Below are 18,333 nucleotides of genomic sequence, written 5' to 3'. Positions count from 1 at the left end.
AGGTGTTTAAATGAACAAACCATTTGTTTTGCAGAATTCTATCATCTGTTCTCTAGCATCTTTTTTATCAAGGCCATATTTCCAACTACTGATTTTTCCTTTGTGCTCCCAACTTTTGCATTCCTTTCAACAGTAATGATCTTGCTTGCATGTTTGAGCAATTTCAGATAGTAAATGTTGGTAGAATTCTTCTATTTCATCCGCACTGGCTTTAGTGGTTGTTGCATAAATTTGAATAATAGTGGTGTTAACTGGTCTTTCCAGTAGGCGCATGGATATTATCCTATCACAGACAGCGTTGTACCTCATGACTGATCTGGATATGTTCTTTTTGACAGTGAATGAGAAAACCCTATACAGAGTGGCTATATGTCAGATCCAGCTAGGTGGCACACAAACACCACTACCACCAATGTTAAGAAATAAATATAAATAAATTCAGGATTTTTATCAACTATAGAGAAAAGATTAGGAAACAACCAGTAAACTAAGACTAGCTATTAAATGTGTATTACAGTAGTATGGTTTCTATTTCTTTCTTCAAGTGAAAGAACTATAACAAAGTTTAAGAAGTTATTAAATTCTTCCCCTTAGATAACACTAACTTGCTCAGGACAGCTCTATCAAGCAGTTCTTTTTGCAGAGGGGATACCAATAACAAATAACCAATAAGAACCAAGGTGGGCATCTGTCCTAGGGTGGTCCCCTCAAAAACTTACAGTGAACCATTAGGAATTCTAGCAGGAAAGCGTCTATCATAGGGTCAATAGTAATTAGCAAAGGCAATAAAACAGTCTTCTTTTTAATTTGGGAAAGAGAATTCAAAGGAAACTAATTAATTGGTAATAAGTGAATGTTGTTGTTAAGTGCTGTCGAGTCAGTTCTGATCCACAGCAACCTAGTACAGGGTTTTCAAGAAGTGGTTGGTGAATTTTAACTGATGACCTTGTGGTTCAAGCAGGCTTTGCAGTCCCGTGCATTAACCCACAGCGCCACAGCATAACTCAGAGAGCAGTATGTATGAAATAAAGACCAAAAGAGAGAAAACAGAGTGGCAGGTCACTAGCTCTGCTTCAAATCCTGACATTTTCAGGTGTAGTTTCAGACAAAGTATAACCTTATAATAAGTCTTTCCCCTGACACACACATACACACAAAAAGTGACCCAAGAATCTCTTTTCTTTCCAAACCATGGCCCCATCATAATCATCTACTGTTGCTATAACAGAAATGCCACAAGTGGGTAGTTTTAACAAACAGGAATTTATTTTCTTAGTTTTTGTTGTTAATAATTTTTTTTGTAATTTTGTTGCCATTGAGTCAGTTCTGATTCACAGTAACTCTGTATAGGGCTCCAAGAAGCAGCTGGTGGGTTTGAACTGCTGATTTTAGGTTTCACTGTCCAGTGTTGACCCTATAGTGCCACACCAGTTTATTGTTGCTATTGTTACATGTTGTCGAATTAGTTCCAACTTAAAATGACCCTGTATAGTGTTTCAAAGGAGCGGCTTGTGAGTTTGAACCTCTGACCTTGTGGTTCAATCTGAACTTGTGGTCCATAGATAATGTGCCACACCAGCTTGTTGTTGTTATTGTTATATGCCAACGAGGGTTCTGACCCTTGGCGATCCTCCATAGGTTTTTTGAGGAGCAGCTGGTGATCTTGAATGGCCAACTTTGCATGCAGCTGAAACGGTTTTGCAGTCTGGTGCATTAACCCACAGCACCACAACAGAACTCCTGTTTAGGAGACTAGAAATCTGAATTCAGGATATGGACTTTAGGGCTTCCCCTTTCTGGGGGAAAATCCTATTTCTTCTCCCAGGTTCCTTAGAAATCATGTGGTTATATCTTCCTCCATCTCTGCTTTTTTTCTGTCCTAATCTGCTTTTTTATATCTCAAATGTAATTAGTATAAAACATAATGTACACTGATAATAGACTCTTAACATACCAACAGCCACAACAAAATCCCAAAGGAGATTATAACCACTGGTATAGGGATTGCGATTTATAATACATATGGGAGGGAACATAATTACATGCATTGTTGTTGTTAAGTGCCGTTGAGTCAGTTCAGACTCATAGCAACCCTGTATAGGGTTTCCAAGAAGCATCTGGTGGGTTCGACTGCTGACCTTATGGTTGGCAGTCCAGTGCTGATCCTACAGAGCCACACCAGTAGTCCTCCAATACTATTCATAGTACAGATAAAAAAAATTTGCAAGAAGATAATGGGCTTCAGATTTGGAATGCTGACAAAACTATTCACAACCTTCAAACACTTGGCCCAAGAATCTCATAAATTTAAGCCTCATCTCCATAGGAGCAATTGCCCTACAACAGATTCTGGGGGGAGATAGGAGGTAGCATATAACAAGAAGAGTTATAGAACAAAATAGAATTATAAGATGATGCATAGTAAAATAATAAATAGTGTTATATATCAGGCAGGACAAAGATAGCCTAGATAAATTCAACATAAATTTATTCAAGATACTGCTAAAGGATATAAAAACTGTTTCACTCATTTGCAGATTGTCTGCAGCGTATCTGCAAGATGCAAAAAGGCTTGGTTGACAGCTTTTGTTTTAAAATCAACAATAGAGAAAAAGGAATTGCTTTTATTCTTGAAAGTGTTAACTATGAGTCTTTTTCCTTTGGTGGAAATGTACTTCTATGGATCGCCTACATCTTCTCCTGGGACCCCGTGTGATCACAGAATACTCTGAAAAATGGTCAATCAGATGTCCTTAGCCATCTATAGCTTTGAAATCGTTTTTCTCTGTACCAGTTCAAGAATCAAACCTTCAACCATGGCTTCCTGAAAAAAGTATTACCAATAAACACACCAAAGTATTGAAAATGAAACAATGAAAACTTCTAGGTGTGTATTTCCTCAATTGCCATTGAGTCCATTTGGCATTGCAGCAACCCTAGAGGATAAATTAGAATTGCTTCATAGAATTACAAGGCTGAAAGTTTTACGGAATAGGCTGCCATATCTTTTTCTGCTGAAGGAGCTGGTGGGTTCGAACTGCCAATTTGGGGACAGCTGTTGATGTTACCATTAGGTGCTGTCCTGTCAGTTCCAACTCATGCAAACTTATATACATCAGAAAGAAAAAAGCACTTCCCAATCCTGTGTGATCCTCACAACTATTTTCATGGTTGAGTACATTGTTGCAACCACTGTGTTGATCTATTTCTTTGTGGGTCTTCCCCTTGTTTGCTGACCCTCCACTCTACTAAACATTCTTCTCCAAGGACTGACTCCTCTTGAAAACTTGTCCAAAGTATGAGAGATGAAGTCTTGCCATCCTCAAACATCTAAGGAACATTCTGGCTATAGTTCAAGATAGATATGTTTGTTCTTCTGGTACTCCATGGTATTTTCAGTATTCTTCACCAACACCATAATTTAAATGCATTTATTTTTCTCTGTTCTTTCTTTTTCATTATCCAGCTTTCACATGCATATGAGATGACTGAAAAAAAACATGGGTTGGGTCAGACACACCTTAGTTCTCAAAGCGACATCTCTGGTCTTGAACGCCTTAAAGAAGTATTCTTCTGTGGATTTGCCTAATGCAATGCATTGTCTGATTTCATAATTATTGCTTCCATAAACATTGATTGTGGATCCAAGCAAAACGAAGACTTTAACAATTTCAATCTGTTCTGCATTTATCGTATTATTTATTGGTCCTTTTGTGAGGGGTTTTATTTTCTTTACATTGAGTTGCAATTGATATTGAAGGCTGTAAACTTTGTAGTCTTTACTTCCAGTCAGCAAGGTTGTGTTATCTGCATATTGCAGGTTGTTAATGAGTCTTCCTCCAATCCTGATGCCACATTTTTCTTCATTTAATCCAGTTTCTTGGATTATTTGCCCAGTATACAAATTGAAAAATATGGTGAAAGAATATAGTTTGGCACACATCTTTCCTAATTTCAAACCAGTATTTCCTTGTTCTGTTCTAATGACTGTCTCTTGATCTAGGTACAAGTTCTTCATGAGCATAATTAAGTGTTCTGGAATACCTATTCTTCACAGTGGTATTCATAGTTTGTTATGATCCCCACAGTTGAATGCCTTTGCATAGTCAATAAAGTACAAGTACACATCTTTCTGGTATTTTCTGCTCTTGGCCAAGATCCACATGATGTTAGCAATGAGATCTCTAGTTCTGTGTCCTTTACTGAATCTGTTTGAACTTCTAGCAGCTACCTAACATTGTACTGCCACAACTATATTTGACTTATCTCCAGCAAAGGTTTACTTGCATGTGATATGAATGATATTGTTAAAATATTTCCATATTCCAGTGGGTCGCATTCCTTTAGAATTGAGCACAAATATGGATCTCTTTCAATTGGTTAGCTAGATAGTTGTCTTCCTAATTTCTTGGCATAAACAAGTGAGTTCCTCCAGTGCTACAATGGTTTGTTGAAACATTTCCATTTGTATTTCATCAATACGTGGAGTCTTGTATTTGGTCCATGCCTTCCGTGAAGCTTGGACTTCTTCTTTCAACACCACTGGTTCTTGATAATATGTTGTTGTTATTGTAAAGTGCTGTCGAGTCAATTGCAACCCATAGAGACCCTGTATAGGGTGTCTAAGGAGCAGTTGGTAAGCTTGAACCACAAACCTTGCAGTTTAAACGACTTTGCAGTCTGATGCATTAGCCACAGTGCCATACCAGGACTCCCTTAATAATATGGTACCCCTTAAAATGATTTAACATTGACCAATTCTTTTTGGGACTTTTGAGTATTCCTCCACTGTCTTGATTTTATTTAATATGTTCCCATAGAATACTTTAAGCCGCAATCTGAGGTTTACATTTTTTCTTCAATTCTTTCAGCTTGACAAATGCTGCTCCTATTCTTTTTTCACTTGTCTAATTCAAGGTCTTTTTTTTCACATTTCATTAAAATACTTTATTTCGTCTTCTTAAACTGTCCTTTGAAGCTTTCTGTTCACCTCTTTCTCTTCCATTTACTTTTGCTTCTCTATGCTCATGAGTAAGTTTCAGTCTCTTTTGACATCCACTTTGTTTTTTTCTTTTTTTTTCCTATTTTTTAAATGACCTTTTGCCTTTTTCGAGTGTGATGTTATAGATATCATCCCACATCTCTTATGGTCTTTGATTATTAGTGTCTATTGTATTTGTTCTTGAGAAGGTCTTTAAGTTCAGGTGGGATATACTCAAAGTCACATTTTGTAGTTTGTGTACTTGTTTTACTTGTGTTTAGTTTCAGCCTTAACTTGCATATGAACTGTCCCACAGTTGGACCATGGCCTTGTTTTGGCTAATGATATTGAGCTTCTCCATCATCTTTTCCCACAGATGTAGTCTAATTGATTCCTGTGTATTCCATCTGGTGAGATCCAGGTATACAGTCACCTTTTATGTTGTTGAAAAAGGTATTTGCAATGAATGTCATTGATATTGAAAATTTATATCACGCAATCTCCAGTATTATTTCTAACCCCAAGGCCATATTTTCCAACTATAGATTCTTCCTCTTTGTTTTAAACTTTACATTTCAACCATCAGTAATTATCAATGCATCTTAATTGTATATTTGATCAATATCAGACTAATGAAGTTGGTAGTATTCTTCAGTTTATCATTGGCTTTAGTGGTTTGTGCCTAATTTCATCTGCCACCAGTTTTTTTCTTCTTCTATCTTCTTTTATTATTATTATTGTGACCTGAGTGATAGTTTACATGGGCTTTACACCATTATTTCATTGCAATGATTACAATCTCCTCCATGAATCATCATTCAATAGTATTTGCTTCCATTTCCTCTGTTGTTGTTGTTTTTTTGGGGGGAGGGAAGGGGGGTATACACAAAAACACTCAGGAATATATAATAATTTAAACAACCTGCCTTCTGGCCGCCAGCATTCAGTCCCTTCTTTCCATGAATCTAGAGTCCTCAGCTGTTCCCTTTCTCCATGTCCTCATCTCTGCCTCCATCTCTAGTGTTGCTACTTCTCTGGATAAGGTCCTGCATTCTGTTTGTGCTCTTCTCCCTTGATGGCCCTAATGTCCTCTGTTTCTGGACTGTAAGATGAACTACTCCCCCATTTTTGTTACAAAACTTCTACCTTTACAGTAGTCTGCCACTGGCTTTTGTAAATAAAGTTTTATTAGAACATAGCTACACCCAGTCATTACATATTGTCTATAGATGCCTTTGTACTAAAACAGCAGAATTGAAAAGCTAAAAACAGAGACCTTATGGCCCACAAGGGCTAAAATATTAACTATAAAGGAGCCCAGCTGGTGTAGTGGTGTTGTTGTTAAAGCATTTGGCTGCTAAACAAAATATCAGTGGTTCTAACCCAGCAGACATTCTTCAGGAGAAAAATGTGCCAATCTGCTTTGGTGGAGATTCATAGCCTTGGGTACCCTGTGGAGAAGTTCTACTCTGTCCTGTAGTGTAGCTATGAATTATAATCAAGTTGATGGCAGTAAATAGGTTTAATTCCTTACATAAGAATCTTGTTGATCCCCGAACCAGATAATTTCCAAGACCCCTTTCTAATCTAAAATCTTTAATTAATTGAAAATTAGACCCAGTTGCGTAGTGGTTACGATTGGGCTGAGAACCTCGGGGTCAGCAGTTCAAAACTACCAGCTGTTCCGTGGAGAAAGATGAGGCTTTCTGCTCCCGTAAAGATTTACAGCCTCGGAAACCCTGTTCAGGGTTGCTATGAGTTGGAACCAACTTAATGGCACAGAACAACAACAACAACATTAAAAAATGGTTTCTTTGGAAAATCTTTACAAAAGGAATATAATGTTGTATGCATTAAACTCAAAAACTTCGACTTCAAAAATCAAACAAATAAAGACAAAAAAATTTAAAATTATGCATTTGCATGCACACAAACACACAGAGATATATAGAGAGAGACAGACAGAATAAAATTCAATGTTCACTCTTTTAGAGGTAGACTTTTCTAAAGCATGTGAGATTAGATTGTTGTTGTTGTTGTTGTTAAGTGCCGTTGAGTCGGTTCCGACCCATAGCGACCCTGTACAGGGTTTCCTAGGCTGTAAATCTTTACGGGAGCAGAATGCCTCATCTTTCTCTCGCGGAACTGCTGGCCTTATGGTTCGCAGCCCAATTCGTAACCACTACGCTACCAGAGCTCCTTGAGATTAGATTAGACTTAACATTTTTAAAATATTGCTTTAATGATATACCTGTAAATAACTGTGAAGCATATTTGCTTAATCACCTTTAAAATACAAAAGGCTTGGGAAAAAGAAAAAAAAAAACCTTTCTTAAACCTGAGATAAAAATATGATTCAAGGGGATAAGTGCCACAAACTTACTAAAAGCCACACATTCCTAATAGGATTTCTAGGAGTAAGCAACAGAGGAGACATTTGCATTTGGACTGAAGTTCATAATAGCCAAGGGATTGAAAATAATCTTGTTTTATTTTTGGACCTTTGTTTATAGTGGGCTAGAGTCAACCATCTACCCAGAGGGAGGACATATGGTGATCATTGGACTAAAAAAGACTGGGAAAATTCTCACTCTGTAGATTTAGTTATTTGGGGCATACTGCCAGACTGTGGCTACCACGAAATGCAATTCAGGATCTCAGAGAGAATTCTATCATTGCAATAACCTGCCTAATCTTCATACAAATCCCATTTCCCACATCTTAAGTATTTGTATAGCCACATGTAGCTCTAGGGAAAAGGTTCTTAAGTATGTACCCACGACCAGAAATAGCAACAATACCTGAGAACTAGTTAGTAAACCAAACTCTCAGGCTCCACCCCAAATGAAATATATCAAACCCCCTGTATTTTCACAATCCCTCCAGGAGATTCTGATGCAAGCTCAAATTTAAGAACCACTGCTCTAGGACAAACCTTATTTTTACATAGTTGGATAATTTGGCACTCTTGGGCTTTGCACTTAAATATTAGTTGAGATTAAGAATCACCTAACTGTAGATCCCACTCCACAAATTCAAGTAAAACTTCAAATACAGGCTGTACTATTCCTGTCTCATGTTTTCATCACCTCACTGGATACCCATGACTTCCTAAGGTTGTTTCTCATGCCATCTTCTTGGACTATTACGTAGTGTCTTCTTGGAATATTTCTAGCTAGAAAGCATAATTTTATCTTTTAACTCTATGTTGTTGTTGTTGTTAAGTGCCGTCGAGTCAGTTCCGACCCATAGCGACCCTGAACAGGGTTTCCGAGGCTGTAAATCTTTACGGGAGCAGAACGCCTCATCTTTCTCCCGCGGAGCCGCTGGTAGTTTCGAACTGCTGTCCTTGCGGTTCGCAGCCCGATTCGTAACCACTACGCTACCAGAGCTACTAATCCCATTCTACTGCAATTAACCTGTCTGTGTCTGGGAGCACCTTGAGTTGTAAGAGTCACAAGTTAGATCATGAATTAGATGCCATTGAGTTGGTTCTGACTCATAGCGACCCTGTGCACAACAGAACAAAACATCACTCAGTGCTGGGTCATCCGTTGTTACTCATGAGCCCACTGCTGCTGCTACTATATCAGTTTGTCTTGTTAGGGGTCTTTCTATTTTTCTATTTTGACCCGCTACTTTACCAAACATGATATCCTTCTCTAGGTAGGAGTTCCTACTGATAACATGTCCAAAGAATGAAAAATGAAGTCTCACCACTCTGATTTCTAAGGAGCATTCTAGCTGTACTTCTTCCAACACAGACTTGTTTGCTCTTCTGGCAGTTCATGGTACTTTTAATAATTCTTCTTCAACACCATTATTCAAATGCATCAATTCTTCTATGGTCTTTCTTATTCATTGACCACCTTTCACATACATGAGTCTATTGAATATATTGTGGCTTGGGTCAGGTGTACCTTAGTCCTCAAAAGGAAATCTTTGCCCTTGAACACTTTAAAGAGGTCTTGTGCAGCAGATTTGTCTAATGCAGTATGTCATTTGATTTCTTGACTGCTGCTTCCATGAGATGTGATTGTGGATGTAAGCAAAATGAAGTCTTTGACAACTTCAATCTTTTTTTCTCACTTATCATGATACTATTTATTGATCCAGTGGTAAGGATTTTTGCTTTACTTACATTGGCATACATAGATCTGGAAATTTCTTGAACTTAATTTCTAAGGCACTCTGGTAGTGTAGTGGTTACAAGTTGGGCTGCGAACCTCAAGGCCAGCAGTTCGAAACTACTAGCGGTTCTGCAGAAGAAAGATGAGGCGGTCTGCTCCCGTAAAGATTTACAGCCTCGGAAACCCTGCACAGGGTCGCTATGGGTCGAAATTGACTCGACAACACTTAACAACAACAACATTGTATAGCGTCAGCTCCATGGAAATCTCGTTGATGATTTTACAGCCAGAAAGACATAGGTTTGGCTTCTAGTTCATACTAACCAAATACATGCTGTTGAGCAAATTATTTAGCTCCTTCTAAAAATCAGTTTGAAGGAGCTCTGGTAGCATAGTGGTTATGAGTTGGGTTGCTAACCTCAAGGTTGGAAGTTCAAAACTACCAGCCATTTTGTGGGAGAAAGACAAGGCTTTCTGCTCCTGTAAAGAGTTATAGCATTTAAAACCCTATACAGGGTTGCTATGAGTCACAGCATATAACCACCACTACCACCAAATCTCAGTTTGGGATATAATCAAGGTTGTACTTTGGCTATCATGGATTTTCTTAATTTTCTTCAGCTTCAATTAGAAATTGCAATGGTAAGTTGATAGTCTGATCCACAGTCATCCTCTGGTCTTGTTGTGATTGGAAATTTTCAGTTTCTCCATCATCTTTTTCATAGCTGCAGTTGATTCAATTCCTATGTAGTCTGTCCATCAAGGTGCATCTATATACTTGTCATTTGTAGTGTTGTAAAAAAAGATATTTTGAAGGAATAAGTCATTGATCTTCTAAAATTTGATCATATACTATCACATTTGTGGCTTAATATCTATCACCAAGACCATATTTCCAACTACCAATTCTGTTGTTGTAAAACTACTGATCTAATCTCTAATAATTATCAACTTTCACATTCTAATCACCAGTAATTATCAATGTATCTTTATTACATGTCTGAGCAATTTCAGACTGTAGAATTTTGTAAAATCTTCAATTTTTTCATCTTTCATATTAGTTATTAATGCATACATTTGAGTAATAGATGAAATAACTAGTCTTCCTTGTGGTGGTGGTGGTTATGTGTCATACAGTCGATTCTGACTCATAGCGACCCTGCATAGTTTTTCTGATGCTATAAATCTTTACAGAATCAGAAAGCCTAATCTTTCTCCCATGGAACAGCTGGTAGTTTTGAACTGCTGACCTTGAGGTTAGCAGCCTGACTCATAACCACTATGCTACCAGAGCTCCTTAGTCTTCCTTGTAGGCATAAGGATAATATAGTATTACTGATAGTGTTGTCCTTCAGGCTAGATTATGAAACATTCTTTTTGACAACAAATATCATTGCATTCCTTTTCAGCTTGTCATTCCAATATAGTAGACAGTATGTTTGTCAGATTCAAAATGGTTTAATACCAGTCTATTTCAGTTCACTAATAACTAAGATATTGATCTTTATGCATTCCATTCCAATTTTTACAATGTCCAATTTTTACAGATTCATACTTTGTACATTCCATGTTTCAATTATCCATGGATATTAGAAACTGTTTTTGCTCATTTTGAGTTGTGATACATCAGCAAATGTAGGTCTTAAAATCTTTACTCCAACCACATTATTAAGGTTGACCCTATTTTGTGGAAGCAGCTCTTCCCAAGTTAGATTTTGAGTGCTTTCTGACCTAAGGAGCTTATCTTCTGGCTCTATATCATGCAATGTTCTGCTGCTATTCATAAGGTTTCACTGGCCCATTTTTCTCAGAAGTATATTACCAAGTCCTCGTCTTAGTCTAGCTTAGTCTTGAAGTTCAGTTGGAAACTGTTCACCCGTGACATAACTTGCAACATAACAGCATTACACAAGTCACAACAGTATAGCAAAACTGACAGATGAGACTGAATTTACAAGACATCTCAAGAATATATTTGACACATTGGACACTAATGACCAAAAACCAGATCAGTCATAGTATGACATTAAGGACATAATACATAAAGAAAGTAAAAGTTCATTAAAAAAAGACAGCACCAAAAGTAAAGACCAATATGGATGTCAGGAGAGACTCTGAAACTTGATTTTGAATGTACAGTAACTAAAGCAAAACAAAGAAATAATTAAGTACAAGAACTGAGCAGAAAATTTCAAAGGACAGCTCAGGAAGACAAATATTTACAATGATGTGTGCTTAGAGCTGGAGTTAGAAAACCAAAAGGGAAGAATGCACTCAGCATTTATCAAGCTGAGATAACTGAATAAAAATTCAAACTTTGAGTTGCACCATTGAAAGGTTCTATGGGACAGGTATTGAATAACAAAGGAAGCATCAAAACAAAATGGAAGGAATATAGATTCAGAAAGAATTGGTCAATGTTTAACCACTTCATGAAGTAGCATGTGATAAAAAAAAATCAATGATATTGAATGATGATGTCTAAGCTACACTGAAAGCATTGGTGCAAAACAAGCCTGCAGGAATTAATAGAATACCAATTGAGAGGCTTCAACAAACAATGCAATGCTGGAAGAGCTTATGCATCTATGCCAAAAAAATTGCCTACTTTGTCAAGCAACTGGAAGAGATTCATATTTGTGCCCATTCCAAAGAAAGGTGATTATTAATTTTACAGTATTATTAATATGACACAAAAGTTTTTGTTATAGATAATTTAAACATGGTTGCAACAGTACATGGACAAGGAATGAAATTCAGAAGAGGACATGTAACAAAGAATATCATTGTTGAAAACAGAGAGTACCAGAAATGTGTCCCTGTGCTTCATTGACTATACAAAGACATTCAATTATGTGGATTACAACAAATTATGGATAACATAATGAATAGGAAGTCCAGAAAATTTGTGCTCATGCAATATCTGTACATGGATCAAGAGGCAGTAATTCAAACATAACAATGGGATACTGTGTGATTTCAAATCAAGAAAAGTGTACATCAGGATTGGATCCTTTCACCATACTTGTCCACTTGTGTGATAATCAATAATCTGAGAAACTAGAGTATATGTCAAAGATTTGGGCATGGATTGGCAGAAAACTCATTAACAATCTGTGGACTACAGATGGCATAACCTTGGTTGATAAAAAGTTAAGAGGACTTGAAGCATTTGCTGATGAAGGTCAAAGACTACAGTCTTCAATATGGATTGCACTTCAACATAAAGAAAGCAAAAATCCTCACACTTGGACCAGTTTGCAACATCATGATGAATTGAGAAAAGATTGAAGTTGTCAAGGATTTCACTTTACTTAGATCCACAATCAATGCCCATGGAAACATCAGTTAGGATATCAAACAACATATTGCATTAGACAAAAATGCTACAAAAACCCTCTTAAAAGTGTTAAAGGAAAAAAAAAAGATGTCACCTTGAGGATTAATGTGCACTTGCACCAAACCATAGTATTTTCAATAGCTTCATATACATGTGAGAGTTGTGCAATGAATAAAGAAGACTGAAAAGAATCGATGCCTTTGAATTATTATGTTGACAAAGAATATTGAAAGTACCATGGACTGCCGGAAGGACAAATAAATCTGTCTTGGAATAAATGCAGCCGCAATGCTCCTTAGAAGTGAGAATGGTAAGACTTCACCTCAAATACTTTGGAAATGTTGTCTAGAGGGACCTGTCCCTGGCAAAGTATATCATGTTTGGTAAAGTAGAGGGTCAGCAGAAAAAAGGAGCCAAAATATGATGTTGAGTATATCCTACTTGAATTTAGAGACTATCTTAAGAACAAATTTGATGCATTAGACACTAATAATCAAAGAGCAGAAGAGCTGTGGTATGGCATCAAGAACATCATCCACAAAAAAAGTAAAAGACAGGAAAAAAGAAAAGATCAAAGTGGATATCAGAAGAGACTCTGAAACTTGCTCTTGAACACAGAAAAACAAAAGTTACTGGAAAGAATGAGGAAGTAAAAGAAGTGAACAGAAAATCCCAAAGGGTGACTTGAGAAGATACAGTTAAACATTATAATGAGATGTGCAAAGAAGACCTGTAGTTAGAAAACCGAAAGAAAAACACACACTCAGCATTTCTCAAGCTGAAAGAAGAAAAAAATTCAAGCATGGGTTTGAAACATTCTGTGGGTAAAATATTGAATGACGCTGGAAGCATCAAAAGAAGGTGGAAGGAATACACAGTCAGTATACCAAAAAAGAATTGGTTGATGTTCAATCATTTCAAGAGGTACCATATGATCAAGAACCAATGGTAGTGAAGTAAGACATTCAAGCAGCACTGAAGGCATTGGCCCCAAACAAGACTACAGGAATCAATAGAATACAAACTAAAACGTTTCAACAAACTGATGCAGAACTGGAAGCACTCACTCATCCATGCCAAGAAATCGGATGATAGCTACCTGGCCAGCCAATTGGAAGAGATCCATATTTGTGTCCACTACAAAGAAAAGTGACCCAACTGAATATAGAAATCATCGAATTATATCATTAATATCATAAGCAAATAAAATGTTGCTGAACATAATTCAAAAGTGATTGCAGCAGTATACGAACAGGGGGCTGCCAGGAATTCTAACTGGATTCAGAAGAGGATGTGCCATGAGGGATACCATTACTGAGATCAGATGGGTCTTGGCTAAAAGCAAAGAAAACTAGAAAGATATTTACTTGTGTTTTATTGACTTTACCAAGCAGAATGTTCTTCTCAGGGACTGGTACCTCCTGATGGCAAGTTCAAAATATGTGACAAGATCTTCTACATCTCAATATCCTTTTATCAATGATAATAGACTCCATCTCTAAGACCTAATCTTAATATTTTCAAATGTGTTGTGATGATGATCTTCCCTCCAAAGAGTCTTCTGAAGGTGATATGGAAGAGAATTCTTTATGTTCTAAAACAGACACTCATCTTTTTGCCCTCCACTTTGTACCTACCCCAAAGTACTGTCAGCACTCAGCAAATAATAAATAAAGTCACTTAGTTACAGCTTTTGGGTATTCATATATATTGACTTCATATTTGCCACTTAAGAAGAAAACAGCAAGGCATAAAAGCCAAGCAAAACCCAAGCAATGGTCTAAGAATGAAATGGCAATTTTTATGACTATCTCAGAAAAGCTGAATCAGGCATGAAATAAATAAATGAAACTAAGCCAACAGACTACCTCACAACAGGAAAAGGAAGGCAATGCAACAGCATCCTGAATCTGTAACATTACCTCACTGTCTGCATCAAAGTACATTACCTAACCGTATTTGTTCATCTGAGGAGACACTTTCAGTAAGCATGAGAGAGATGACCTAATAAAATGTATGATCTCAAAGTTAAATAGTCAAGCAGAGGATCTAACCTGGGATTTTGAAAACCTTGAATGAAGGACTTTTCCAGAGATTACAGTGCATGGCAAGGAGAGAAATCAGCAGTAAAGGGTATGTCTTCACTGTGAGGCAAAATATAATAACATTAATTCAAAAACACTAAGCTGGAACTGACTCCCTTGGTACAGTCCTGAGGGAGGGGAAGTCTGTCAATATATTGTGCTACCATGATGGTGCTAGAATGAGGTAGATCAACACTTAACCCGTTTAATCAACATATATTGATATACCTCCTACCATGAGACAAGCAGAACTAATCACAGGGGTCAGGCCTCTGCTTTCATAGAGCATACATTGTAACAAAAGGAAATAGACAATAATATTTAAAACTTTGAAAAAAAATTAAATAGTATGTCCTGGTGCAGCACTGTAGGATAAGCACTGGACTACTAACCACCAAGTAAGCAGTAAAAAACCACCAATTATTCCTTGGAAACCTTATACAGAGTTTCTATGAGTCAAATGTTACTGAATGGCACTTAACAACAACAACAAATGTCTGATGAGCAAAATAAGCATCAGAGAAGACCTCTAAGGAGGTGACATATTACTGGAGACTTTGATGACAAGAAGCAATCAGTCATGACAAATTGTAGGGCAGTGGCCCTCTAGAGGAAACTGCTAATGCAAACACAAGGCTCATCTTGATTGAGCTTCAGAAAGGAGACTTAACAAGCAAGGAAGGGCAAAAGTGATAGGAGATGAGATCATGGAGAAAGAAGAAGATCACAGGAAATTGAAGGTCCTAGAAAGGGATCTAAAATACAGTCTAAGTGTCTGTTAGTTCTTGAAGGATTTTAAGCATATGAGTAGCATCACCCCTCAGGTGATAGTTCTCTACTGGCAAAAGAGGAAAGTTGGAAGGTTGGAGATGTGTTAGACCACAGAGTGATGTTTGTTCTATTGATGCCCTCCAACTTTGTGGGGGTCCTGGGACTGAACATAGAGAGAGAGCTGCTACTGGAGTCAACACTGTTGGGGTCCAGGGAAACCTGAACTATTGTTACTGGAAAGGAAGTCATCTCTGTCAGAACTCAGCCATGCTGCTTGTCAAAACTCTGATCAGCAAACTCACAGGGTCTTCCTTGAAACTTCCATAGACTCCTGCTGTGTTTCTGCTGAGCTTGTATAAGTTTTGTGATGCTTGTTTTTGTTAAGTGCTTTCCAATTGGTTCCAACCCATAGTGACCCTATGTACAACAGAATGAAACAATGCCAGTCTTGTACCATCCTCACAGTTGCTGCTATGCTTGAAGTCACTTCTGCTGCCACTGTGCCAATCCATCTTTTGGGGGTCTCCCTCTTTTTTGCTTACCCTACACTTTACCAAGCATGATGCCCTTCTTCAGGGACTTGTCCCTCCTGTGAATACATCCAAAGGATGAGAGATGAAGTCTGGTCATCTTAGGTTCTAAAGAGCATTCTGGTTGTACTTCTTCCAACACAGATTTGTTTGTTCTTATGGCAGTTCATAGTACCTTTCACATTCTTCTCCAATATCATAAATCAAATGCATCAATTCTGCTACGGTCTTTCTTATTCATTGTCCAACTTTTATATGCATATGAGGCTATTGAACATACCATGGCTTGGATCAGGTACACTTTAGTCCTCAAACTGACTTCTTTGCAAGAACCATATTTATTGAATCCTTTTATTACCCAATACACTACCCAGTGGCATAATTATTGTCTAAGTGTTTGTTTAGTAAAGGTCAAAGAATTAATAGCATGTGCAGTTGATACTCTCCATCTTCCCCTGTCTCAACAAGCTGCATGGAAATAGAGCTGACTATAGGACCAAAGTTTACTGATTTCCATGTTCTAATTGACAGGTTGAGGTTTATTGCTTTAGCATCTAGACAATCCTGTGCTAATGTTATTAGAATGGTATTCAACCCTGGCCTCCACTGCATTATAATTTTACTCACTGGTCTTTATTGACATTCAAAAAAAGAAAACCCGTTCCCTAAAATGTAAGATATCTCCTCTTGCCTGATATTCTTAAATGACAAATCCCAAAGGAATCAATTAATAAGAGAAAAATTAACATACTTACGTATCCGTATTCCAAATCCCAGCACCAGCAATAATTGCAAAATCTGACAAAACATGCCCTGAGAAAGTCCCCGATGAGGATTGTAACATAGGTGGTCAGAACATCGGAAACAGTCAGCCGCACAAATTCCTGTTGAGATATTGTTTTTGTTAAAATGTATATTTCTGTCTTCAAGTGCTTTTAGTATTGATATTGTGTCTTGTTATAAAAAAAATGATAATCTTGAAGAATACAATTAAGTGTAAAGTAACTACTAAGATATATCTGGAATCCTAGTGTGGTGCTATAAGCACTGGACCACAAGGTTGGTTTGAGCCGGAGGTTGGCAGTTCAAACTCACATGTTGCTCCCCCCAGAAACCCCACATAGGGTCGCTATGAGTTGGAACCAACTCCATGGCTCTAAACAGCAACAACAAAGGCATATCTAGTACATAAATGGTTTGCTTATGTATTATTCAGACTCCTGGTGTGGCATTGTATAATCAGCACTAGACTGGGAATCACAAGTTCAACAGTTCAAACCCACCAGCTGCTTCGCAGAAACCCTATATGGGGTCGCTAAGAGTGGGAAGTATTTTGATGGCACCTAACAACAACGTATTATTCAAAATGTAATTATTTCCAATTTCAAAATCACTGTATCTAAAGTCTATTCTGTCTGAGCAAAAACAAGATGGCAAATGATGGACCCTACAAAAGTTTAAAAGGTGTATCTGAAAATGAGCACCATTTACAAAGTTAAAAGACAAACTTAAAAAAACAAAACATTTGCAACATATTTGACAGAGGATTAACATTCCTAACACACAATAAAAGCATTTGCAAATCAGTATAAGATATATATAGACAATCAAATACGGAGGGGAAATAGAAAATAGAATAAACAAGAAATCCACAGAAGAAAATACACAGCAAATTAAAACACTGAAACTAAACTCACATATAATGAAAATGCAAATGATAACAACAAGGGTTTGCTTCACAGAGTAATAACCAGTTGAAACTGCATGTGTATCAACACTTGTGAGGCTGTGATAAATGGGTCCTGTCATAACTGACTGGAAAAATTAAACTGGTATAACTCTTTTTTTTTTTTTTTTAGGTGTTTTATTGTGAATTATGTGATAGTTTACATGGAAAAACATTAACTTTACATTTATCCTATCATATAACATTTCATTGTCATGGTTACAATCCCCTCCATGCATCATCAGCCAACCAAAGGGTATACCCTGCAAGCCTGTTCCTCAGTCATCAGCACACAGCCTCTCTTCCTTTCTGGGTATAGAGTTCCCAGATGCTCCATCTCTCCATGTCATCGTCTCTGTCTCCATCTCTGGCGTCACTGCTTCTCTGGGTAGGGTCTCGCACTTCACTCTTTTCCCTTGATGGCCAAGGGACCTCTGCTCCTAGACTGTAAAGTCAATCCCTCCCATCCTTTTGCTACAAAACATCCACCTTTACATTTCCATCCCTCACAGTCAGTCCTGATAGTAATTATTCACTATTGTACCACTAGAAACCTATCTCTTTTCATCAGCCCCACCCAGACAGACTGGATACTACTCAGTGGAGATTCTACCTTCCTCCGTGCCCTCTGGATCTAGGCTCCCTCTTGAAAGCTTGTAAGCCAGTCACTTATTGCCTTTGTAGCCCTTCCATTTTGGGTAGCCAATGTCCAAGTTGCCCATCCCTGTCTACCCTGTGTATTGAAGGGGTGGGAATGATTCTCGCTATAAA

The 18,333-nt window shown here is 37.5% G+C and overlaps 1 protein-coding gene across 1 annotated transcript in view; it reads right to left on the bottom strand.

The window, feature by feature from the left end:
- Window positions 1–18,333, bottom strand: part of TMC1 (transmembrane channel-like 1) — a 186,453-nt gene that overhangs the window by 33,448 nt on the left and 134,672 nt on the right. Inside the window, exon 14 of the mRNA XM_006835003.1 lies at window positions 16,592–16,720. Coding sequence (XP_006835066.1) covers window positions 16,592–16,720 — 129 coding nt within the window. The remainder of the gene's footprint in view (window positions 1–16,591; window positions 16,721–18,333) is intronic.

Source organism: Chrysochloris asiatica, unplaced genomic scaffold (genome assembly GCF_000296735.1).
Source record: "Chrysochloris asiatica unplaced genomic scaffold, ChrAsi1.0 scaffold00014, whole genome shotgun sequence".
Classification (NCBI taxonomy): Eukaryota; Metazoa; Chordata; class Mammalia; order Afrosoricida; family Chrysochloridae; genus Chrysochloris; species Chrysochloris asiatica.
Note: the sequence above shows the minus strand (reverse complement) of the source record. Positions and strands in the feature narration are given on the sequence as shown.